Source organism: Amblyraja radiata, chromosome 7 (assembly GCF_010909765.2).
Source record: "Amblyraja radiata isolate CabotCenter1 chromosome 7, sAmbRad1.1.pri, whole genome shotgun sequence".
In the NCBI taxonomy this organism is placed as follows: Eukaryota; Metazoa; Chordata; class Chondrichthyes; order Rajiformes; family Rajidae; genus Amblyraja; species Amblyraja radiata.
In genome coordinates, this window is record NC_045962.1 from 9,108,558 (window position 1) to 9,134,392 (window position 25,835).

General features: G+C 45.9%; 1 protein-coding gene across 2 annotated transcripts in view; it reads right to left on the reverse strand.

Moving 5' to 3' along the window:
• Positions 1–25,835, reverse strand: part of lrp2 (LDL receptor related protein 2) — a 266,845-nt gene that overhangs the window by 61,298 nt on the left and 179,712 nt on the right. For both annotated transcript variants that reach the window (XM_033023669.1, XM_033023668.1), the window contains 10 exons: positions 25,061–25,186; positions 23,887–24,006; positions 22,052–22,183; positions 19,329–19,530; positions 15,118–15,413; positions 13,303–13,819; positions 10,821–10,973; positions 7,252–7,422; positions 6,206–6,429; positions 2,534–2,708 (listed from right to left, as the gene is read on the reverse strand). In XM_033023669.1, coding sequence (XP_032879560.1) covers positions 2,534–2,708; positions 6,206–6,429; positions 7,252–7,422; positions 10,821–10,973; positions 13,303–13,819; positions 15,118–15,413; positions 19,329–19,530; positions 22,052–22,183; positions 23,887–24,006; positions 25,061–25,186 — 2,116 coding nt within the window. The remainder of the gene's footprint in view (positions 1–2,533; positions 2,709–6,205; positions 6,430–7,251; positions 7,423–10,820; positions 10,974–13,302; positions 13,820–15,117; positions 15,414–19,328; positions 19,531–22,051; positions 22,184–23,886; positions 24,007–25,060; positions 25,187–25,835) is intronic.

A 25,835-nucleotide genomic window follows, 5' to 3' on the forward strand; every position in this document is an offset into this window, starting at 1 on the left:
TCCATTCAACAGAGGAACAGAAATGTTGGGGAGAACATGCATTGACAGAAATCTCTGCATCTTCTCTCGCTGCAGGTGAGGTCCCAGAGCACAGGAGAAAAGCCCATAATTCTTGCCATAGAGGGAGTACAGAGAAGCTGGGGAGCAGTGTTAGCTGTGAGGAGGATGCTAGGAGGCTGCAAGGTGACTTGGATAGGTTGGGTGAGTGGGCAAATGCATGGCAGATGCAGTATAATGTGGATAAATGTGAGGTTATCCACTTTGGTGGCAAAAACAGGAAAGTAGACTATTATCTGAATGGTGGCCGATTAGGAAAAGGGGAGATGCAACGAGACCTGGGTGTCATGGTACACCAGTCATTGAAAGTAGGAATGCAGGTGCAGCAGGCAGTGAAGAAAGCAAATGGTATGTTAGCATTCATAGCAAAAGGATTTGAGTATAAGAGCAGGGAGGTTCTACTGCAGTTGTACAGGGTCTTGGTGAGACCACACCTGGAGTATTGCGTACAGTTTTGGTCTCCTAATCTGAGGAAAGACATTCTTGCCATAGAGGGAGTACAGAGAAGGTTCACCAGACTGATTCCTGGGATGGCAGGACTTTCATATGAAGAAAGACTGTATAGACTCGGCTTGTACTCGCTAGAATTTAGAAGATTGAGGGGGGATCTTATAGAAACTTACAAAATTCTTAAGGGGTTGGACAGGCTAGATGCAGGAAGATTGTTCCCGATGTTGGGGAAGTCCAGAACAAGGGGTCACAGTTTAAGGATAAGGGGGAAATCTTTTAGGACCGAGATGAGGAAAACATTTTTCACACAGAGAGTGGTGAATCTCTGGAATTCTCTGCTACAGAAGGTAGATGAGGCCAGTTCGTTGGCTATATTTAAGAGGGAGTTAGATGTGGCCCTTGTGGCTAAAGGGATCAGGGGTTATGGAGTGAAGGCAGGTACAGGATACTGAGTTGGATGATCAGCCATGATCATATTGAATGGCGGTGCATGCTCGAAGGGCCGAATGGCCTACTCCTGCACCTATTTTCTATGTTTCTATGTTTCTATAATGTCCCTTTCTTTAAGATGGGCAATCGGGACAACCAGGGTCATTAATGGCCAGTGGGCCTTACATGTGCAACGAGGAATTGATTTGAGAGCATTCTTTCATAGGATTCAAGGGCCTGTCCCACAGTACGAGGTAATTCAGGAGCTCTCCCGAGTTTAAAAAACTCGGGAGAGCACGTAGAATGTACGTAGCGGGTACGTCGGAGCTCGGGACGTCTCTTAGCGGCTCGTAATGCTAACGGCAGGTACTTGGGAAACGCGGTAAGCTCGTGAAGATTTTCAACATGTCCACGAGAGCCCCGAGTACCTACGAGCGGCTATTACCGTAATTCTCCGAGTTCGAATCAGGGGAAACTCGGGAGAACTCTTGAATTAGCTCGTACAGTGGGACAGGCCCTTTACTCATGTTTGGAAGAGCACAGAAATTTTAGGAGTCAGTCAGCAAGGCTTTGGTTGGGAGGTCGTGTCTTACAAACGACTGGGTTTTTGTGAGGAGGTGATGAAGATGATTGATGAGGGTAGGGCAGTAGATGTTGTCTACATGGACTTCAGTGAGGCTGTTGACAAGGTTTATCACGGTAGCCTGATGCTGAAGATTGACGTGCATTGGATCCATTGAAACATGGTGGAGTTGTGGAAGCTGGTGGGAGTAGATGCAATAGCAACCTTTAAGAGGTATTTGAGAGGCGTTATCAGTCAGGGAATGGAGGGAGACACAGAGGCTGCAGATGCTGTGATCTTAACCAAAACAAAAGTGCTGGAGGAACTCAGCAGGTCAAGTGGCATCTGTAGAGGGAATAGACAAGTGATGTTTCACACAGAGAGTTGTGAATCTGTGGAATTCTCTGCCACAGAAGGCAGTGGAGGCCAATTCACTGGATGCTTTCAAGAGAGAGTTAGATATAGCTCTTGGGGCTAACGTAATCAAGGGATATGGGGAAAAAGGAGGGATAGGGTACTGATTTTGGATGATCTGCCATTATCATATTGAATGGCGGTGCTGGCTCGAAGGGCCGAATGGCCTACTGCATCTATTTTTCTATGTTTTTATGTTAATGCTGGGTTCCTCCAGGACTTTGTGTTTTGCTCAGGGAACACAGAGACAGACACAAAATGCTGGGGTAACTCAGCGGGTTGAGGCAGCATCTCTGGAGAGAAGGAATGGGCGACGTTTCGGGTCGAGACCCTTCTTCAGACTTGACCCGAAACGTCGCCCATTCCTTCTCTCCAGAGATGCTGCCTCACCCGTCGAGTTACTCCAGCATTTTGTGTCTCCCTTCGATTTTAACCAGCATCTGCAGTTCTTTCTTGCGCAGAGACATGGACTTTGTGCAAGGAGATGGGGTTAGTTTAAATCAGCATCACGGTCTGTTCTTGTGCTGTACTGTTCTAAGATCTTTGAATTTCTGGAAACAGAGTCAGATTAAGAGCAACTTGTGATGCTCACAGACTGGTTGGGAAGGCTGGATTAGTTACCTTTCATTGTTTCGACATCTGTACTGGGTACTTGTACACATGGGGACACAGTGAGTGGTGCTGCCCAGCTGTCTTGCAAAGTTGTCTGGGCATGCACACGTGTAGTTCTCACCTCCACTGGCGATCAGACACAGGTGTGAGCAGCCGCCATTATTGGAGCCGCATGGGTTGATTGCTGCAATGGAAATCGGTGCAAAAACAATCATGAAAATCAGCACACATCTCAATCACCTTTCCACGTAGCATAGTGACACAGAGTCAAACATCGCGGAGACAGGCCCTTCAGCCCAACTTGTCCATACCGACCAACGTGGCCCATCTACACTGCTTGTGTTTGGCCCATATCCCTCTAATCCTGTCCTATCCATGTACCTGTCCAAATGCTTCTTAAATGTTGCGATAGTACCTGCCTCAACTACCTCCTCTTGTTCCATACGCCCACCACCCTCTGGGTAAAAAAGCTGCCCCTCAGATTCCTATCAAATCATCCCCCCCCCCTCACCTTAAACCTATGTCCTCTGGTTCTTGATTACCCTACTCTGGGTAAAAGACTCTGTGCATTTACCTCTTAACAGAAGTGTACAACTGGGGCTGCACTGCAAGATTACAATAAGAAAAGGAGCCAATATGCACTGCTCCATCAACTCTTCATCTGAGCTAAATCCCAATATAACATAGAAGAAACAAGCACTGAAGCAGGGCCCCATCCTGAAACTACCCATGTTCTCCAGAGATGCTGAGTTACCCGCTGAGTTACTCCAGCACTTTGTGTCCCTTTTTACCATAGAAACATGGAACAGCAGATGCTGGTTTAGTTTATAGAGTTCAAGAGCATCTCAGTGGGTCTGGCAGCATCTGTAGAGAACAAGGATAGGTGACGTCTCGGGTCGGAACATCTCAATGGACTTTGAGAAAAGGTCCTGACCCTTATCTCTTCACACTGTGTTTTTGATTTTCTGTTTTTGGAATGAATTCTGTTTTTAATTTGTGTCTCTGTGATGTCTTTATTACTTATTTTATTCTGATTATATGTTTTACTATGTAAGGTGTCCTTGAGATTTTGTATGAAAGGCGCCCATTAAATATAAAATTTATTATTATTATTATTAACGTCAACAATCCATGTTCTCCGGAGGTACTGCCTGACCTGCTGAGTTGCTCCAGCACTTTGTGTCTTCCCTCAATATAACATCATTAGTTTACAAATTAGAAACGTTTCAGTTTTCCTTTTGAAGTTTAATCCCGTAGGTTTGCTGTGAATTCTCATTATGTTTGTCAATGCGACAGAATAACAACACTCGACTCTGGACCAAGGATATTATAAAGGCAGCGGTTAGGGCGGCTTTTACTGAGAAAGAACGCATTGACAGAAGAAGAATATTTCCATTCTGTCAGCCAGTTCACCCAATGTATGATTACACTGAAATTGATATTTACATAAAACTAATCTACCATCTATCACCTCACCGCTGACTGCAAGTGTGGATCACGAACTGCAATGAATCAATAACCAAAACATTTTAAATGACCAAAAATCATACAGATCCCACCCAGGTCATTACTTCTTCTCCCTAACCCTGACCAGTAGAAGAGGCAGAGGTGTAAAAGCATGCATCACCAGACCCTAGAAGAGCTTCTTCCCATTTGTTATCAGGCTTTTGAACTGTCCTTCCATAAGCTAGGGTACTATCCGATTCACCTATACCCCATTGTTGACATTGGACTTTGTCTCTGGAACTGAGCAGTGTAGACACCAACAGATAGACAACAACAACGTATACCTCAACAGTGTAGACAACAACAGTGTAGACAACAACAGTGTAGACAACAACAGTGTAGACAACAACAGTGTAGACACCAACAGTGTAGACACCAACAGTGTAGACAACAACAGTGTAGACAACAACAGTGTAGACAACAACAGTGTAGACAACAACAATGTAGACAACAGTGTAGACAACAACAGTGTGGACAGTGTAGACAACAACAGTGTAGACAACAACAGTGTAGACAACAACAATGTAGACAACAACAGTGTAGACAACAACAGTGTAGACAACAACAGTGTAGACAACAACAGTGTAGACAACAACAGTGTAGACAACAGTGTAGACAACAACAGTGTGGACAGTGTAGACAACAAGTGTAGACAACAACAGTGTAGACAACAACAGTGTAGACAACAACAGTGTAGACAACAACAGATAGACAACAACAGTGTAGACAACAACAGTGTAGACAATAACAGTGTAGACAATAACAGTGTAGACAACAACAGTGTAGACAACAACAGTGTAGACAAGTGTAGACAACAAGTGTAGACAACAACAGTGTAGACAACAACAGTGTAGACAACAACAGTGTAGACAACAACAGTGTAGACAACAATAGTGTAGACAACAACAGTGTAGACAACAATAGTGTAGACACCAACAGTGTAGACAACAACAGTGTAGACAACAACAGTGTAGACAACAACAGTGTAGACAACAACAATGTAGACAACAGTGTAGACAACAACAGTGTGGACAGTGTAGACAACAACAGTGTAGACAACAACAGTGTAGACAACAACAATGTAGACAACAACAGTGTAGACAACAACAGTGTAGACAACAACAGTGTAGACAACAACAGTGTAGACAACAACAGTGTAGACAACAGTGTAGACAACAACAGTGTGGACAGTGTAGACAATAACAGTGTAGACAACAACAGTGTAGACAACAACAGTGTAGACAACAACAGATAGACAACAACAGTGTAGACAACAACAGTGTAGACAATAACAGTGTAGACAACAGTGTAGACAACAACAGTGTAGACAACAACAGTGTAGACAACAACAGTGTAGACAAGTGTAGACAACAAGTGTAGCCAACAACAGTGTAGACAACAACAGTGTAGACAACAATAGTGTAGACAACAACAATGTAGACAACAATAGTGTAGACAACAACAGTGTAGACAACAACAGTGTAGACAACAACAGTGTAGACAACAACAGTGTAGACAAGTGTAGACAACAACAGTGTAGACAACAACAGTGTAGACAACAACAGTGTAGACAACAACAGTGTAGACAACAACAGTGTAGACAACAACAGTGTAGACAACAACAATGTAGACAACAGTGTAGACAACAACAATGTAGACAACAGTGTAGACAACAACAATGTAGACAACAACAGTGTAGACAACAACAGTGTAGTCAACAACAGTGTAGACAACAACAGTGTAGACAACAACAGTGCAGACAACAGTGTAGACAACAACAATGTAGACAACAGTGTAGACAACAACAATGTAGACAACAACAGTGTAGACAACAACAGTGTAGACAACAACAGTGTAGACAACAACAATGTAGACAACAGTGTAGACAACAACAATGTAGACAACAGTGTAGACAACAACAATGTAGACAACAACAATAGTCAATACCAGCAGTAGAGACAACAGTGTTGACACCAACAGCAAGAAACTATGTGGGTACCAGCACTTTTGTCACGACAACAAAAGCACTGATACTAAGTGCCTACATTTCAAAAAACAAGTAAAATGGATTTGGTGAAGGGAGGTAATACCTGGAATGTGAATCATTCCATAATTTCAGTTGCAGTTCCATTGAGTCAGAGGCATTGCATTCTATATCACAGTATATACATTTACCAATGGGTTGTCTGTACGGATGGTACACAAGGATATCAGTGGGTGTGTGGGTGGTGTTTACCAAAAGGACTCGGCCTTCCCCGGTGTACTTGTTGGCTTTTTCCACTGATTTGGTATTCCAGTCAGTCCAATATATTGTATCCTCAAACAGGCTAATAGCAAAGGGATGGCTCAGGGTCCCGTCAAATACCGTGTGCCGGTGGCTCCCGTCCAAATTGGCAAATCTAAACGACAAAAACATTTACACTTCCGAGTCAGATAAAGTGATAAACACTCCCTCGATTGTCAGTGCAATGTAATTCCTCTCAGGCACAAGGAACTGGAGATGCTGGCTTGCAGCAAAGGACACAAAGACCAACCCAGCCGACTCTGTGTGTGCTGGATCTGCCATCACACATTCCAATCGCTCCACTCTTCGAAATCTCCACTCTGATAACAGCATTTCTTACTTTTAACTATGCTGTTTCCCAAGTTCACAATTTATAGGAATAGAATTAGGCCATTCGGCCCATCGAGTCTACTCCGCCATTCAATCATGGCTGATCACTGCCTCCTAATTCAATTTTCCTGCCTTCTCCCACAACCCTTGACACCCGTTCTAATCAAGAATGTGTCAATCTCTGCCTTAAAAATATCCACTGACTTGGCCTCCACAGCCCTCTGTGGCAATGAGTTCCACAGATTAACTACCCTCTGACTAAAGAAGTTCCTCCTCACCTCCGTGCTAAAAGAGCACCCTTTAATTCTGAGGCTATGACCTCTGGTCCTAGACTCTCCCACCAGTGGAAACATCCTTTCCACATCCACTCTATCTACGCCGTTCATCATTCTGTAAATTTCAATCAGGTCCACCCACAACCTTCTAAACTCCAACGAGTAGAGGCCCAGTGCTGTCAAACGCTCATCATATGTTAACCCACTCATTCCAGGAATCATTCTTGTAAACCTCCACTGGGGTCTTTCCATTCTGTGTCTCTAAACTAAACTAAGCTAAGCTGCTCACTGAAAGTTCTAGCGGAGCTTTCTCAATGTACAGATATACTTACTCGATGTAATTTAGGTGAGCGTCGGTCCAGTAGAGGTTGTCGTTGGTGTAGTCGATGGTTATACCATTGGGCCACTCCAACTTGGAGGTAATAATGGCCGATGCGTTTCCACCATCCATCCCCATGCGGCCAATGTAGGCTTGATCACCCCAGTCACTCCAGAAAACATATCTGCAAAATGCTGAGTATCTAAAATATGTACATCACACTGAAGCTTCCAACAAGTCAAATTCTACCGTACCAAATTGAATTGTACAACGTGGCAGAAAATTCAAGTTACAAACACAGCCTTCCAATCTTTAAGTCTATATGACTAGTTTAGTTTAGTTTAGAGAAACAGGCCCTTCGCCCCACCGAGTCTGTGCCGACCAGCAATATATCTACCCGACATACTATGGACAATTTACAGAAGCCAATTAGCCTACAAACCAGCATTTCTTTGGAGTGTCGAAGGAAACCACAGCACCTGGAGAAAACCCACAGGGTCACTGGAAGAACATGCAAACTCTGTACAGATAGCACCTATAGTCAGGATCGAACCCGGGTCTATGGCTTTGGAAGGCAGCAATTCTACCGTTGCGCCACTGTGCCGCCCTATATAGGGGCATCTATATTCTTGAATACAGTATATCTTGGTTTTCAGGAGTTATATACATATTCTTGATAAGCAAGGTAATAAAACTTAATTGGACGTGGGGGGGGGGGGGGGGGGGGGGGGGGGATGCAGAACTGAGATGTTTTATTGAATAAAGCAGGGCTGTGGCGCTGAAGGCTCCATTTATACATATGTTTGTATCCAGCCCAAAGTGCCAAATTTTAATTTAAAATTGTGTTTAGTACAAGTCAATCATCTGTGATTTCTGGTGACAATGTAGTCAATAATCATCAACAGAGTTGATCATAGACAGTGAAGCTGTCAGATGCCACAAGTTACAAACCCCATCTATTGCAGATAAACCATCTTCACGTCTGTTAATGGAGACAGAAAATTAGATCAGCCATGGGAGAATGGTGGAGTAGGATTGATGGGCCGAATGGTGGAGTAGGATTGATGGGCCGAATGGTGGGGTAGGATTGATGGGCCGAATGGTGGGGTAGGATTGATGGGTCGAATGGTGGGGTAGGATTGATGGGCCGAATGGCCTTATAGGCCTAGGTCCTATCAGAAATCTGTTATGAAAGAATAACCTGGCACAGGGGCAGAGTTTTTATGGAGTCACTCATCGCTCCCAAGACAAGATTTTACCAGACACACCCTGGCGGTCCGTGTTACCACCTGACGAGGGGAGCGGTCCCCAGTGGAGGTCTCTCTACAAGGGAGTCCTCCCCCTTTACATCGGGGACCTGGGGTGGAGAGTGTTGCACAAAGCCGTGGCCTGTAATAGGTATTTGAGCCGGTTCACGGACTCCTCCCCTGCTTGTCACTTCTGCGGTGAGGTAGAGACCGTGTTCCATGTGTACATAGAGTGTGAGAGGTTGCAGCCACTGTTCGAATATCTGAGAGGGCTGCTCCTCAAGTTTTGGCTACATTTTAGTCCAACATTATTAATTTATGGGCATCCGGTGCAGAGGGGGGAAGGTTGGGAGGGAGGAGTGGGTCTCCCTGTCGGTCTGCTCCTGGGCCTGGCCAAGATGGCCATTCGCGGGTCCAGGCAGCGGGCAGTCGATGGCCGCACACCGGTCGCCTGCCTGCCCCTTTTCCGGGGTTACGTCCGAGCTCGCGTGTCCCTAGAAAAGGAACACGCGGTGTCCATGGGGACTGTGGAGGCCTTCTGTGCACGCTGGTCACCACAGGAGGTTGAATATATTATCGATAAGAATGTTAATATTTTAATTTGATAATTTTGTTTAAGTGTTAAGAGGGAACACGTGGTGTCCATGGGGACTTTGGAGGCTTTCCATGGATACTGGTCGCCGTTGAAGGTCGAGTGTTTTGTTGATAAATGGAACACTCGACCTTCAACGGCCATTTCGTGGGTCCAGTTGACGTTGATGTTATTAATTTGACGATCATTTGCTTGTAAACTGTCAGCATAGGCAGTCTTTGATTGTGCTAATACTCTATGTTTATGTTTATTTTTTGAATAAAAGTAGTTTCATAATAAAAAAAATAAATTAAAAAAAAGACAAGATTTTAGTTTATAGTATTAGTTTAGTTTATGGTTGTCCAGTGTACCGAAGTACAGCAAAAAGCTTTTTGTTGTGTGCTAGCCAGCCAGCGGAGAGACTATCTATATAATTAAAAGTCTCATCTTGACCACTATTGATTTTATAAAAAAACGCTTCACTGTATCGCTGTGATTTTTGGCCATCTCACAGTCCTCCTCTGCTGAACCAGCCCCGAGGATTTTTCCTATCGATGAAAAAAAAAAAAGTTATGAGTGTTTAAAAAACTTTGAGATCAGCTGATTGGTCCTTTCGCCTGTCAATCATCGCAATGAAGGTAATCCCCCTTCGGGGGGGGGGGGGAGGGGGGGGGGGGGGGGCAGGACTATAAAACCCCGGATGCCTGATCATGAATCAGTCACTCTGCAAGACCGCGAGGGAGAGGCCACAACTGTCATTCTAAGCTGTGAATCTGAACTGTGAGTCTGCAATGTACTTGCAATAAATGATTTGTTAACCCTTAATGACAATGCTGTGAGTTGTTTGGCCTGCTGCCCTACCTGTGCTTGAAACTGCAATGCTTTATTAGGTCCGACTGTGTTTTCAAGGAATACTAGCTTTATTAGGTTCAACTGTGTTTAGTTCAAAAGTCCCGCTCATTCCATGACCTTCGCTTAGTGGACAGGTCACGCTAATTGCGTAATTTCTGGTGAGTGCAGAGGTTGCACTGATTGCGGAAGTGCCGCTGACTCCGGATGTCCCACAATAGAGAGGCTGCGCTCAGCCGTGTGAGTAGATTCAAGAAAGTTTACTGTCATATATATGTTGTGTGAGTCAGTGTATGTGTGTGTGTGCGAGTGTGTGCGAGTGTGTGCGCGTGTGTGCGCGTGTGTGCGCGCGTGTGCGTGTGCGTGTGCGTGTGCGTGTGCGTGTGCGTGTGCGTGTGCGTGTGTGTGTGTGTGTGTGTGTGTGTGTGTGTGTGTGTATTGGAATTGGTGAAGAGGTGGAATATTGCGTTGGGGGACCAGCCCTCCTGTGTGAAGCTGGGACCCAACAGGTCCAACTTAGTCTAGCACATGATTACAATCAAGCCGTCCAAAGTGTACAGATGCAGGTTAAAGGGAATAAAATAGAAAAGCAACCCCAGATTCAGGGACAGTTTCTTCCCAGCTATTATCAGGCAACTGAACCATCCTTCCACACCCAGTGCTGAACTACTATCTACCTCATTGGTGACCTTCGCTCCATCCTTGATCAGTCTTTGCTGGCTTTACCTTGCACTAAACTTTATTCCCTTATCATGTATCTGTACACTGTGAATGACTCAACTGTAATCATGTATTGTCTTTCTGCTGACTTGCAGGCGATAAAAGTTTTTCACTGTACCTGGGTACACGTGACAATAAACTAAACTAAGGGTCAAATATGTGGCATATTTGATATTTAACTTGCTGTCCACTCACCCGTATTTTGGATAAAGGGCCACGGCACGAGGATTCTCAAAGCAGTAGGTGCTGTTCATCTCCAGACAGGGTGTAGCCAGCTTCTTCATAAATCGCCCGTCGAGCTCAGCAACGTTAAGGCAGTTTTTAAAATTATCAGCCCAGTATAGTTTCCTACGCAATGAGAGAAGTGCTCAGTGAACTCATCGACCGTGGAGGCAGACACAAATAGCTGGAGTAACTCAGCGGGTCGGGCAGCATCTCTGGCGAAAAGGAATGGGTGACGTTCCGGGTCGAGACCCTTCTTCAGACTGAGAGTCAGTGGATAGGGAAAGGAGCGATACAGACGGTGATGTAGAAAGAAATGAATGAAAGATATGCAAAAAAGTAACGATGAAAAAGGAGAAGGCCATTGTTAGACAAAAATGTTGGTGAAACTCAGCGGGTGGGGCAGCATCTATGGAACGAAGGAAATAGGTAAGGTTACAGGCCAAAACCCTGAAGAAGGGTTTCGGCCCGAAATGTTACCTATTTCCTCCGCTCCATAGATGCTGCCTCACCCGCTGAGTTTCTCCAGCATTTTTGTCTACCTTCGATTTTCCAGCATCTGCAGTTACTTCTTAAACATTGTTAGCGGTGTGCTAGGTGAGAACGAGTTGCAGACAATGACACTCAACAAGACGACTTTGAAGCCAGTATAACGACTTTGGTGGGGGGGGAGGGACGGAGAGAGAGGTTTGCAAGTGTTACTTGAAGTTGGAGAGATCAATATTGTCACCGCTGGACCTTTGACCATGGACAGTACAAGAACAGGCCCACATATCTGTGCTAAACATGATGCTTATCATCATGCACATAACCCATATCCCTCTATTCCCTGCATATCCATGTGCCTATCCAAAACTCTCTTAAACGCCACTATCATATCTGCCTCCACCGCCACCCCTGGCTGCGTGTACCGGGCACCCACCACCTTCTATGTAAAAATCTTGCCCCGCACATCTCCTCTAAACTTTACCCCTCTCACCTTAAAGCTAGTGTGTGATTTTTCCATCCTGGGATTCTGACTGTGACTGCAAAAGGTTCGGACTGTCTGACCCTATTCCTGCCTCTCATAATGTTATACACTTTGATCAGGTCTCTCCGCAAACTCCGGTGGTCAGAGAAAACTCTGGCAATCCGTGTAACAATCCAATATCCCATCATCCATCCAAAGTTTGTTTCTATATCTGCTTATAAAAAGATTAGTTTGCAGGTGTGTGGGGAGGGAACAGGAGTGTGGGACTAATCTGTAGCTCTTTCAGAAAACAAGCAGGTGGGTGGTGGGTGTATGGAATGAGCTGCCGGAGGAGGTCGTTGAGGCAGGTACTAGAACAAGTTTTCAAAGACATTTGGACAGGTAAATGGATGGGAAAGGTTTAGAAGGATATGGGCCAAATGTGGGCAGGTAGGACGAGTGTAGATGGGACATGTTGGTTAACAAGTGCAGGTTACTGTGAAAGGGCCAGACTGTATGCAAATACAGCTGGACTTTGCCAATAAACCTTCATTGGATTCTTTTTTGAATTGATTTTCGAAAATATGTTCCTGTTGCCCAACTATCTGCCTATCAAAAACCCCTCCTCACCTGCGTCAACCTGCTGGACTTTAACCTGCCCCCCCCCCCCCCCCCCCCCCTCTCCCCCTTGAGTAATGGCAACATCCTCTTTAGATAGACACAAAAAGCTGGAGTAACTCAGCGGGTCAGACAACATCTCTGGAGAAAAGGAATAGGTGACACGCTAGAGGCAGGAAACATGTTTCCGATGTTGGGGGAGTCCAGAATCAGGGGCCACAGCTTAAGAATAAGGGGTAAGCCATTTAGAACGGAGACGAGGAGGCACTTTTTCTCACAGAGAGTTGCGAGTCTGTGGAATTCTCTGCCTCAGAGGGCGGTGGAGGCTGGTTCTCTGGATACTTTCAAGAGAGAGCTAGATAGGGCTCTTAAAGATAGCGGAGTCAGGGGATATGGGGAGAAGGCAGGAACGGGGTACTGATTGGGGATGATCAGCCATGATCAGATTGAATGGCGGTGCTGGCTCGAAGGGCCGAATGGCCTACTCCTGCACCTATTGTCTATTGTGACGTTTCAGGTCGAGACAATTCTACAGATTGAGAGTGAGGGGAAAGGGAAACGTGAGATATAATAACATCCTCTTAAGCAGGGGTTGCCAACTTTTTTCATCCCGTTTACCCCCGGCAACTTTAATAGCACATAACAATGTTATTTCACTTATTTATGAACAACTAATGATGAACAGATACCGATGTATCAGAACCAAACACGGTCAGTCAATGAGAAAAAATATGTACAAATCCAGAATCAACAAATTTTCCCCCTGGGGGTAAATTTACCAGAGGTTGGCAACTCTTGCTGTTAAGGTCTGGCATTATATTTGATTGGACTTTGATCGGATTGTATTGCGCAGTAGTTTAAAATAGTTGCACATGATGGTTATCTTACCTGCCAATCCAATCAACAGCCAGACCCTCTGCCCCGAATAGGTCATGGCTAATGACTGTCTCCTTCATGGTTTCATTCAGAAACATTCGCTCCATAACTCTTCGCCCCATATCGAACCAGTACAACCTTTGTTCCACCCGGTCAAAGTCCAGAGCGCCAACATTGAGCAGCCCTTGTTGAACAAGAGTGTAGGAGTTTCCATCCATAGAGAAGTTGCGTATGTAGTAGCGGTTGCTGAAGAGGAGGTAAGGGGTGATGTTGCTGTTCTGGCGGCAAGTCCTGCCGTCGGGTTCCCGCAGGTGTCCCGGGGCACATTTACAGATGTACGAGCCCTCCGTGTTCTCACAGATCTGGCTACAGACGCCCGGGGTCTCGTTGCATTCATCAACGTCTTCACAAGCCTGCCCGTCCTGCAGCAGTCGGTACCCGGGTGGGCAGGAGCAGAGGAAGCCCACCAGCGTGTTGGTGCAGATGTGGGTGCAACGATTCAGCTCCAGATTACTGCACTCATCAACGCCTGCAGCACCAGAGAGAGAAGCATTAACATGTCATCCTTCAACTAATCTCAAGCCAATACCTGTCCTTGTCCTCCAGAGATACTGCCTGACCCGCTGAGATACTCCTGCACTTTGTGTCCCTTTGTGTATTAATCAGCCTCTGCAGATAGACAGAAAAAGCTGGAGTAACTCAGTGGGACAGGCAGCATCTCTGAAGAGAAGGAATGGGTGACGTTTCAGGTCGAGAACCTTAAGAAGTCGAGACCCCGCTGAGTTACTCCAGCTTTTTGTGTCTATCTTTGGTTTAAACCAGCATCTGCAGTTCCTTCCTACACAACCAGCATCGGCAGTTCCTTCTTTCTACACAGTTCTGATTACTTCCTTTAGATATTCCATTTGTTTATTTTAAGGGCCTGTCCCACTTTCACGACCTAATTCACAACCTTTTTTACTCATGGACATTTTACATCATGTTGAAAAAACGCCCCGACCTACTTGATGCCACGAGTACCTACCACTAGCATCACACCTACCTATGACCTCCTACGACCTCGTAACGACAGTGGTGCGAGAATGCGTCAAGGGCAAACTCGGCAGAGGTTGTGAATTAGATCGTGAAAGTGGGACAGGCCCTTTAATTTAGTTATTGTCACGTGTAACAAGGTAGAGTGAAAAGCTTTTTCGCTGAGTGCTATCCAGTCAGCGGAAAGACTATTCGTGGTTAGAAGCTGTTCACAGTGTACAGATACAGAATAAAGGGAATAACGTTTAGTGCAAGAGAAAGTCGAATAAAGCTAAATAATTCTAGAGTGATTAAGTTACATATTTGGAAAGAGAGTCAAGAATCAAGAGTGTTTTATTGTCATATGTCCCAAAACAGAACAATGGAATTCTTACTTGCAGCAGCACAACAGATATATTCCGATTACTATGTAAGGTGTCCTTGAGGTGTCTGAAAGGCGCCCATTAAATAAAATTTATTATTATTATTATTATATGTAAACATAATACTCTGTAAACACCATACTAAATAATAAAAAGTAGTAAGAATTAGTAAGGGCGTCAAAGGTTATGGGGAGAAGGCAGAGAATGTGGTTGAGAGGGAAAGATAGATCAGCCTCGATTAAATCGTGGAGTAGATGGGCCAAATGGCCTAATTTTTTACTATTCTTTATTTCAATAATTAAAAACAAACAAACAATATAGTGCACATACAAAACCAATGCCCCCATGTATCCTCATGCATTCAAGGCAATTTGTAGTGTAGTTGGAGTTTGTGGTGTTCAAGCAAGGATGACCCTGGGAGATGAGTACATACCACAGGTCCTCTCGTCGCTGTTGTCCGAACAGTCGTCCTCTTGGTTGCACACCTTGGCGGTTTCAATACAAGCTCCGTTGTTGCAGCGGAAGTGCTGTGGAGGGCAGGTAGGCTGAGAGGTGAAGCACAGATGCTCCATCTCATCTGACCTATCTCCGCAGTCATTGTCGCCGTCGCAGAGCCACAGCTGGGAAATGCAGCGGCCGTTCTGGCAGGTGAACTGGTGCTGGGTGCAAGATGGGTAGGCACACGCTCGCTCATCGCTAGCATCGCCACAGTCATTCCTACGGTCGCACCTGTGTTCAATGGCAAAAACACGGCACGTTGAAAACATCGTCCATATCCCTCAGCTTAGTTTAGTTTAGACATCCAGCAGGCCCACCGAATCTGCACCGACCAGCGATCCCTGCACATTAACACACTAGGGATAATTCTTTACATTTATACATTCATACCAAGCGAGTTAACCTACAAACCTGTGCTGCTTTGGCGTGTGGGAGGAAACCGAAGATCACGGAGAAAACCCGCGCAGGTCACGGGAAGAACGTCCAAACTCCGTATAGACAAGCACCCGTAGCTCAACCACTACGCCACCATGCAGCCCATGACAGCTACCAAAGTGACAGTGCTTAATGATATTGGGTTAGAACCAAAGACACAAAGTGCTGGAGTAAGTCAGCGGGTCGGGACCCTTCTTCAGACCAGTTTGAGGAAGATTCTTGATCTTAAACCTCATCTATCCATGCTCTCCAGAGTTGCTGCCTGACCCGCTGAGTTACTCCAGCACTTTGTGTCCTTGTGTGTACACCAGGATCTGCAGTTCCTTGTGTTTGGTTAGAACTAGCTTGCATCATCAGTTGTGTGCATTCATGCACTATTCTTCTATGCTACCTGGGCTTGGGTTGTAGGGAGAGGTGGATAGGCTGGGACTGTTTTTCTTTTAAGTGAAGGAGGCTGAGGGCCGACTTTAATAAGGTGTTTAAGATCATGAGGGTTATGGATAAAGTGAACACTTTTTTCCCTGCGTAGAGGATCCGAAATTAGAGGGCACAGGTTTAAGGTGAGGGGAGAGATTCAAGAGGGACCTCAAGGGCAACTTCTTCACTCAAACTATTAGGGGGGCACAATGTTGCAGCAGTAGAGTTGCTGCCTTACAGAGCCAGAGCCCCGAGTTTGATCATTGACCCTATCTAATCCTCTCATGATCTTATACAGCTCAATACAATCACACTTCATCCTCCTGCGCATCAAGGAATAAAATCCGAGCTTGCCCAACCTCTCCCCATACCGCAGGCCCTCAAGTCCAGGCAACATCCTCGTAAATCTTCTCTGCACCCTTTCCAGCTTGACAACATTTGTTCCCTCAGTGTGTCAAGATGCTTTTGATTTCTACGGCAGAAGATCTGGAAGTTGATCAGTAAAATATATTCAAGGCTGTGGGGTTAACAGATTCGTGTTTAAAAGGGTTTCAAGGGTTTGAAAAGGCAGGAGAGTGGTATAGGGAGGAACTGCAGATGCTGGTTTACACTGAAGATAGACACAAAAAGCTGGAGTAACTCAGCGGGACAGGCAGCATCTCTGGAGAGAAGGAATGGGTGACGTTTCGGGTCGAGACCCTTCGTCAGATTTGGAAACAGGGACCAAAAGTCCTGAGTTCACTTGTCTTCCTCTAAGAGTTCAAACTTTGACAGCTGTGCTGTAAAACAACTTGTTACCCACTTTGTATACTCCACACACACACGGTATATAGTGTCGGTATATCTCTACGCACTGTATTGAGAGGCGGCATTGATATAATAAAACCAAGCAATTATTACAAATGCAAAACCAAAGTGACCGGAAAAAGAAAGCAGATACGAACCTCAAGGGCCTGTCCCACTGTACGAGGTAATTCAAGAGCTCTCCCGAGTTTAAAAAAAATCAAGCTCGTGGTAAGTACGTAGAATGTACGTAGCGGCTACGTCGGAGCTCGTGGATGCCCCGTAGCGGCTCGTAACGCAGGTACTCGGGAAACGCGGTAATTCGTGAAGTTTTTTCAGCACTGTGAAAAATGTCCACGAGAGCCCCGAGTACCTACGAACGGCTATGACCGTAATTCTCCGAGTTCGAATCAGGGGAAACTCGGGAGAACTCTTGAATTACCTCGTACAGTGGGACAGGCCCTTTAATGTTAGCCTCCTAATCCAGGCACTAATCCTTTCTGTTGGAGCATGAAATTATTTTAATCAGATTAAAACTTCAGAGGAAGTAGGATTAGTGAATGTGTGTATTACCATAAATCTCTCCAACACAACCAAAAACATTTCTTTCAAAGGCATGCCTTACTTTAGACTTTAGAGATATAGTGTGGAAACAAGCCCTTCGGGGTCCTTGGATCCGAAGGGCTTGTTTCATCTCCTGCGGTTGCAGGGGAAGGTACCTGGGGAGGGGGTGGGAAGGGTCGGAAGGGTTGAGTTAACCAGGGAGTTGCGGAAAGAATGGTCTGCGGAAAGGGGAGGAGATGGGAAGATGTGGCTAGTGGTGGGATCCCGTTGGAGGTGGTGAAAATGTCAGAGGATTATGTGCTGTATGCGACGGCTGATGGCAGCCGTCCCTGTACCTCGACCCTCAACTACGTCCAGGGGAGGCAGAGGTTCACTTGCACCTCCTCCAAGCTCATCTACTGTATCCGCTGTTCCAGGTGTGAACTCCTAGATATCACGAGACCAAGCGCAGGCTCGGCGATCATTTCGCTGAACACCTCCGTTCAGTCCACCTAGATCTACATGATCTACAGGTTGCTATACACTTTAACTCCCCATCCCATTCCCAATCTGACTTTTCTGACCTGGGCCTCCTCCACTGTCAGAATGATGCCCATCGCAAATTGGAGGAACAGCACCTCATATTTTGTTTAAGCAACTTGACTTGAATATTGATTTATTGAATGAATATTACTTGAATGAATATTGATTTCTCTACCTTCACGTAGCCCTTGCTCTCCCTCTCTCTCCATCCCTCCCCCATCCTAGTTCTCCATCCAATTTCATTGTCCTGATTAATGTTAGTGTTTGTATACCTCGTTGTCACCTTCCACATAGCCAACAATGAACCATCCTACATGTCTTTATCATTGTCGGCCTTGATCAGTCGTTTTTACACCTTACCCTACCATATCTTGTCTCCCTCTCCCCTGACTCTCAGTGTGACGAAGGATCTCGACCTGAAGCGTCAGCCATTCCTTCTCTCCAGAGATGCTGCCAGTCCAGCTCTTTGTGTCTAACTTAGGTACATGGATAGGACAGCTTTGGAGAGCTATGGGCCAAACGTGAGCAGGTGGGACTAGTGTGTTAGACTGAAGGGCCCGTTTCCCCGCTGTATGAATTTATGTAACTCTACGTTTTCACAACATTACAACCGTTTCAATAGACAATAGACAATAGGTGCAGGAGTAGGCCATTCGGCCATTCAATGTGATCATGGCTGATCATCCCCAATCAGTACCCCATTCCTGCCTTCTCCCCATATCCCCTGACTCCGCTATTTTAAGAGCCCTATCTAGCTCTCTCTTGAAAGTATCCAGAGAACCTGCCTCCACCGCCCTCTGAGGCAGAGAATTCCACAGACTCACCACTCTCTGTGAGAAAAAGTGTTTCCTCGTCTCCGTTCTAAATGGCTTACTCCTTATTCTTAAACTGTGGCCCCTGGTTCTGGACTCCCCCAACATCGGGATCATGTTTCCTACCTCTAGCGTGTCCAAGCCTTAACAATCTTACATGTTTCAATGAGATCGCCTTTCATCCTTCTAAACTCCAGAGTGTACAAGCCCAGCTGCTCCATTCTCTCAGCATATGACAGTCCCGCCATCCCGGGAATTAACCTTGTAAACCTACGCCGCACTCCCTCAATAGCAAGAATGTCCTTCCTCAAATTAGGGGACCAAAACTGCACACATACTATAGGTGTGGTCTCACTAGGGCTCTGTACAACTGCAGAAGGACCTCTTTGCTCCTATATTCGATTCCTCTTGTTATAAAGGCCAACATGCCATTCGCTTTCTTCACTGCCTGCTGTACCTGCATGCTTACTTTCATAGACAGATGTACAAGGACCCCCAGATCCCGTTGTACTTCCCCTTTTCCCAACTTGACGCCATTTAGATAGTTTCCTTCCACGTTGTTAAACACCAGACAATCTGCAGCATTCAAAGCTTCCCTGATGACTGTACGCACCTGTATGAACCCCTCACACACAAGCCGTTGTCACATGCAAACTCCTCCCCAGGGCACGATGTCCCTGTACAGTTCTGACTCTCATCTAAAGCGTCAGGACAGTCAGAATCCCCATCACAGACCCATGCCGAAGGAATGCACCTTCTTTGTGGAGGCTGACTGTTCACACAGGTAAAGTCTGTGTCCGAACAGTTACGATTGGCTGAAACAAAACACAAGGTAATTAATTGTGTAGGAAGGAACTGCAGATGCTGATTTACAACAAAGAAAGACACAATGTGTAGGAAAGAACTACAGATGCTGGTTTAAATCGAAGATAGACAAAAAATGCCAGAGTAACTCAGCAACAAATCTGGAGAGAAGGAATAGATGGCGTTTCAGCTCGAGACTTTTCTTCAGACTGAAAGTCAGGGAGAAGTGAAACGTCACCTATTCTTTTAGTTTAGTTTAGTTTAGAGATACAGCGTGGAAACAGCTAAGTCCGCACCAACCAGTGATCCTTGCACTCTAACACTATCCTACACCCACACTAGGGACAATTTATATTATATATAAATAAATGATGGGCCTTTGTCCCAAACATTATGGAGGGCACTGTACCTAGCCAATTAACCTACAAACATGTATGTCTTTAGAGTGTGGGAGGAAACCTGAGGTTCCCGGGAAAAACCCACACGGGTCACCGGGACAATGTGCAAACTCCGTACAAACAGCAACCATGGTCAGTATCGAACCTGGGACTATGGCACTGTAAGGCAGTAACTCTACCGCTGCGCCACAGTGCCACTCAGAGATGTTTCCTGTAGGGATGCTGCTTGACCTGCTGAGTTACTCAAGCATTTTGCGTCTGTCTACAGTGGAATTAATGATCGGCTAACTGCAGTTTTACGCCATCATCGGTCTTGTGATTACAGCGCAAGAGTTTCAGAGACCAGTTGTGTGATTCGGAAGGTGTTAGTGACTTTGTAATGATGATACGTGTAAATGACAAGGCAGTTAGTAGGATCACACTAAGTAGTTTGAGGCTTAGTTGCTACAAGTTTAGTTTAGTTTATTATTGTTAAGTGTACCAAGGTGCCGTGAAAAGTGTTTTTACTGTGTGCTATCCAGTCAGTGGAAAGACTATACACAATTACAATCAAGCCGTCCACAGTGTACAGATACAGGATGAAGGGATAACATTTAGTGCAAGAAAAAGTCCAGTAAAGTCCGAGTAAAGATAGTATGAGGGTCTCCAATGAGGTAGATAGTAGGTCAGGACCGCTCTCTAGTTGGTGATGGGATGGTGTGTCCATATGTATGTGAGAGTGTGTGAGTGTATGTGTGTGAGTGTATGTATGTCTGTGTGAGTGTATGTATGTCTGTGTGAGTGTGTGTGTGTGTGTGTGTGTGTGTGTGTGTGTGGGCGTGTATGTGCGTGCGACAGTGTCAGTGTGTGTCTGTGTGTGTAAATTGCCCCTAGTGTGTAGGGAATGGATGACAGTGGGATAACATGGGACTAGTGTAAATGGGTGATTGATGGTCGGCATGGACTTGGTGGGCCGAAGGGCCTGTTTCCATGCTGTTTCTTTCAATCAATGTAATGAAACTGCGCAGAACATTGGAACGCACTCCAGATGTTGTCAAGCTGGAAAGCGTGCAGCCAAGATCTACAAGGATGTTGCCAGCGCTCGAGGGCCTGAGCTATTGGGATGAGGTTGTGCAGGTTAGGACTTTATTCCTTGGAGTGCAGGAGGATGAGGAGTAATGTTATAGACAATATTTACAGGTACATGAACAAGTTAGGTTTAGAGGGATATGGGCCTAGCGCAGGCAGGTGGGACTAGTGTAGATGGGGCATCTTGGTTGGCGTGGGCAGATTGGGTCAAACATTGCTTGTCCCAGCTACCGTCCCAGCCCTGGACACTACACAACACTGACTAGGCCAGGAACTATGAAATGTCTTGCTTGTTCAGTTGAGTTTATTGTCACGTGAACCGAGGTACAGTGAAAAGATGTTGCGTGCTAACCAATCTGCGGAAAGACAGTACATGATTACAATCAAGCCATTTACAGTGCGTATCATAGATACATGATAAGGAAATAACATTAGTGCAAGGTAAAGCCAGCAAAATCCGATCAACGATAGTCCGAGGGTCACCAATGAGGTCAATAGTAGTTCAGGACCGCTCTCTGGTTGTGGTAGGATGATTCAGTTGCCTGATAACAGCTGGGAAGAAATTGTCTCTGAATCAGGAATCTGGTTGCGTTATAGGTTGCGGGCGACCAGCGATCCACGCACATTAACATTATCCTACGCACACTAGGGATCATTTCCAATTTTACCAAAGCCAATTAGCCTGCAACCCTGGATGTTGTTGGAGTGTGGGAGGAAACCGGAGAACCCAGAGGAAACCCACGTGGTCACAGGGAGAACGTAAAACTCCATACAGGCAGCACCTGTGGTCAGAATTGACCCGGGTCTCTGGCGCTGTAAGGCAGCAACTCTACCGCTGCGCCACCGTGCCGCTCCAGTTGAAGTTGAAGTTCGGAAAATTGCAAATCAAAAAGCCGCGGGTGCTGGAATAAAATCTGACGGTTGCGGGGAATATTGAGCAGGACAACTGTCATTTGGTTGGTTGGTTTTGTGCGAACGAGGGGTTTATTAGTTAATCAGAGGGGACGTGGTGTATGGGCGATGGAGAGAGCAGAGGGAGTTGACAGTGTGGGTGGGCAACACCTACCACAGTTATGTCTCTGATCCTCATCACTCATGTCCCCACAGTCATTATCACCGTCACAGACCCACATGGAAGGGATGCATCTGCCATCTTCACACTTAAACTGTTGGTCTGAACACACCATCTGCGCAGGAACTATGAAGACAACAGTGCAAAAATGACACGATAAAGAAAATGTACATTAAAACATAGGAACAGGCCCTTCAGACCACAATACCTGTGCCGAATATATTTTCATAGTTTCATTCAGTTATTGAACATAGAACAGGTCAGCACAGGAACAGGCCCTTCGGCCCACAATGTCTGTGCCAAACATGATGCCAAGTTAAACTAATCTCCTCTGCCTGCACGTGTTCCATATCCCAACATTCCCTGCATACCCATATGCTAATCCAAAAGCCTCTTCAATGCCACGACCATATCTGCCTCCACCACCGCCCCTGGCAGTGGGTTCCAGGTCCCCACCATGGATCTTGGCTAAAGACTATCTCTGCATGCCTTCATTATATTTTCCCTCTCTTGCCTTGAAGCTTTGCCCTCTAGTGTTTGAACATGCTTCTGACTGCCTCCTCTGTCTATGCTTCTCATAATGTTACATATTTCTATCAGGCATTGTCTTTGAAATGAAAATAAATCAGACATTAACATTTATTGGAACACGCTCTCGTACCGTTGAAGATAATGGAAATGAACGTTGTCGGCATGGTGGCGCAGCGGTAGAGTTGCTGACTTACAGTGGTTACCGCGCCAGAAACCCAGGTTTGATCCCGACTACGGGTGCTGTCCGTATGGGAGTTTGTATGTGACCGCGTGGGTTTTCTCCGAGCTATTCGGGTCCCCCCACACTCCAAAGACGAATAGGTTAGTAGGTTAATTGGCTTGGTATAAGTGCAAATTGTCCCTAGTGTGTGTAGGATAGTATTAATGTGTGAGGATCGCTGGTTGGTGCAGACTCGGTGGGCCGAAGGGCCTGTTTCTTTAAAACATTTTTAAAAATGAGTGTGGACGATATAATTTAACACATTCCTTATGAAAAGGACATTCATTGCCTCTTTACAAGAAGGGGGGGAGGGGGTTTCGAGAGAGCTTCCATTTGTACAATTTCAAAAGACACACTAGCATATCTTTATAGGATAGAAACAAGAAACTGCAGATGCTGGTTTACTAAGAAAAGATACAAAGTGCTGGAGTAACTCAGCAAGTCAGGCAGCATCTCTGGAGAACATGGATATGTGATGTTTCAGGGCGGGACCAGACTGATTGCAGTGGGGATAGGGTGATAGGGAACCGCCTGCCAATAGGGTGTTCGTTACAAATGTTAAGGAGAACATGTAGATTACAAGACCATGTAATGGCAAACAGTTGTGTAGGAAGGAACTGCAGATGCTGCTTAAAACCAAAGATAGACCTGAAACGTCACCCATTCCTTCTCTCCAGAGCAGTCACGGTGGCCCAGCGGTAGAGTCGCTGCTTTACAGCGAATGCAGCGCCGGAGACCCGGGTTCGATCCCGACTTCGGGTGCTGTTTGTGAGGAGTTTGTACGTTCTACCCGTGACCTGCGTGGGTTTTCTCCGAGATCTTCGGTTTCCTCCCACACTCCAAAGACGTACAGGTTTGTAGGTTAATTGGCTTGGTAAATGTAAAAATTGTCCAGAGTAGATGTCGGATAGTGTGAATGTGCGGGGCTCGCTGGTCGGCGCGGACCCGGTGGGCCGAAGGGCCTGTTTCTGCACTGCATCTCTAAACTAAACTAAAATGCAGCTGCCAGTCCTGCTGAGTGAGTCCAGCTTTTTGTGTCTATAACGGTTGAATGATACGGGTGAAAGAGTGTACTCACTGCAGGTAGGCGGCTCATCAGATCCATCTGCACAGTCCAAGCCGCTGTCACAGTACCAGTGGCTCGGAATACAGCGGCCAGACGTACACCGGAACTCGCTCACAGCACACGTTCCACCCACTGCAACAAAACCCCCAGTCACATCAATGAAGCACAGACTCTTCCATCTTAAGCATTACCAGCAACTCGTCCCGGACCACTCCTCATCCAAGCAACGGCCAAGAAAACACACCAATCCCTCCGCTTCCTCGCAAGGCTGAGGACATTTGCCATGTCCCCAACAACTCTCACCAACATCTAACAGATGCGCCCGTAGAAAGTATTTTATGAGGATGCATCAAAGCATGGTTTGGGAACAGCTCCATACAAGACCAACCCAACCAAACTTAGCCTCATCAGCATAAGAAAAGCAGCAGATTTTTGTGCTAAAATTATTATTTAAAAAAATGCATTTCATAAAATCATGAGTAATTAAACACTTGCTAGTTTGTTGGTACTAATTGGATGTAATATGTTTACAGATTTCATGAAGTTTATGCAGTATATAATTTCATGAGGTTAATGATTTCATTGTAATTTATAATTTGTTTATTTTTAAACAGGGACTGTGCATATCAATAAACATTTGCATGTAAATATGCAAGATTATAGCATAGCAGCTAATTTCCATCTTTAGTCCCTCTTTCCCTTACAGTCATACAAAAGATAAAATTTAAAAAAAACACAAAACACAATAGTCCACCACACAACATCCCCACAGCGGCACCAAAGTTCCCCACTGTGAGGGAAGGAAGCAAAGTCCAGTCAACCTCCTCGCCGATGTTCCCCAATGTTCACCCGTGGTCGGGGCCTCCCGTGCACCCCGTAATTAATTTTATGATTGCATGAAGTTTATGAAGCTTATGACTCCATGACGTTTATGCAGCTTGTGATTTCACGAGGTTTCCTTGTCCAAGTCATCATGGAGCGAGTTCATGTCCAGGCCACCATAAGCTGTGCCACCCACTTCCAGTGACAGACAGACAGACAGACAGACAGAGATAGACAGACAGACACAGACAGACACACACAGACAGACACACAGACAGGCACAGACACGCACACACAGACACACACACACACACACAGACACACACACACACACACACACACGCGCAGGCACCATACCACTTACCACAGTGTGTGGGACTCTCATCGCTGAGATCACCACAGTCGTTATCTCCGTCACAGAGGTAGGTGCGCGGGATACAGATGTTTGTCGTTTCACATTTGGCATGCCCGGGCTGACAGGTCCGTGGAGCTACAGGGGTACAGCGGTGAGAAAGACATGCTTAGAAATATCATATCAAACAGTAGAGTAGGAGACAAATTGATCCACAGGATATTTCAAAACCCTGAGTAATGTTAATTTCACCAGAGGAATCTGTGCCAAACCAATCAGTCCTGTGTTCAAAAAGGAACTGCAGATGCTGGAATATCGAAGGTACACAAAATTGCTGGAGAAACTCAGCGGGTGCAGCAGCATCTATGGAGCGAAGGAAATAGGCGACGTTTCGGGCCGAAACCCTTCTTCAGACTGATGGGGGGTGGTGGGGGGAGAAGGAAGGAAAAGGGGAGGAGGAGGAGGAGCCCGAGGGCGGGCGGATGGGAGGGTGGGAGGAGACAGCTAGAGGGTTAAGGAAGGGGAGGAGACAGCAAGGGCTAGCAAAATTGGGAGAATTCAATGTTAATGCCATCCGGACGCAAGGTCCCCAGACGGAATATGAGGTGCTGTTCCTCCAATTTCCGCTGTTGCTCACTCTGGCAATGGAGGAGACCCAGGACAGAGAGGTCGGATTGGGAATGGGAGGGGGAGTTGAAGTGCTGAGCCACCGGGAGTTCAGGTAGGTTATTGCGGACTGAGCGGAAGTGTTCGGCGAAACGATCGCCCAACCTCCGCTTAGTCTGAC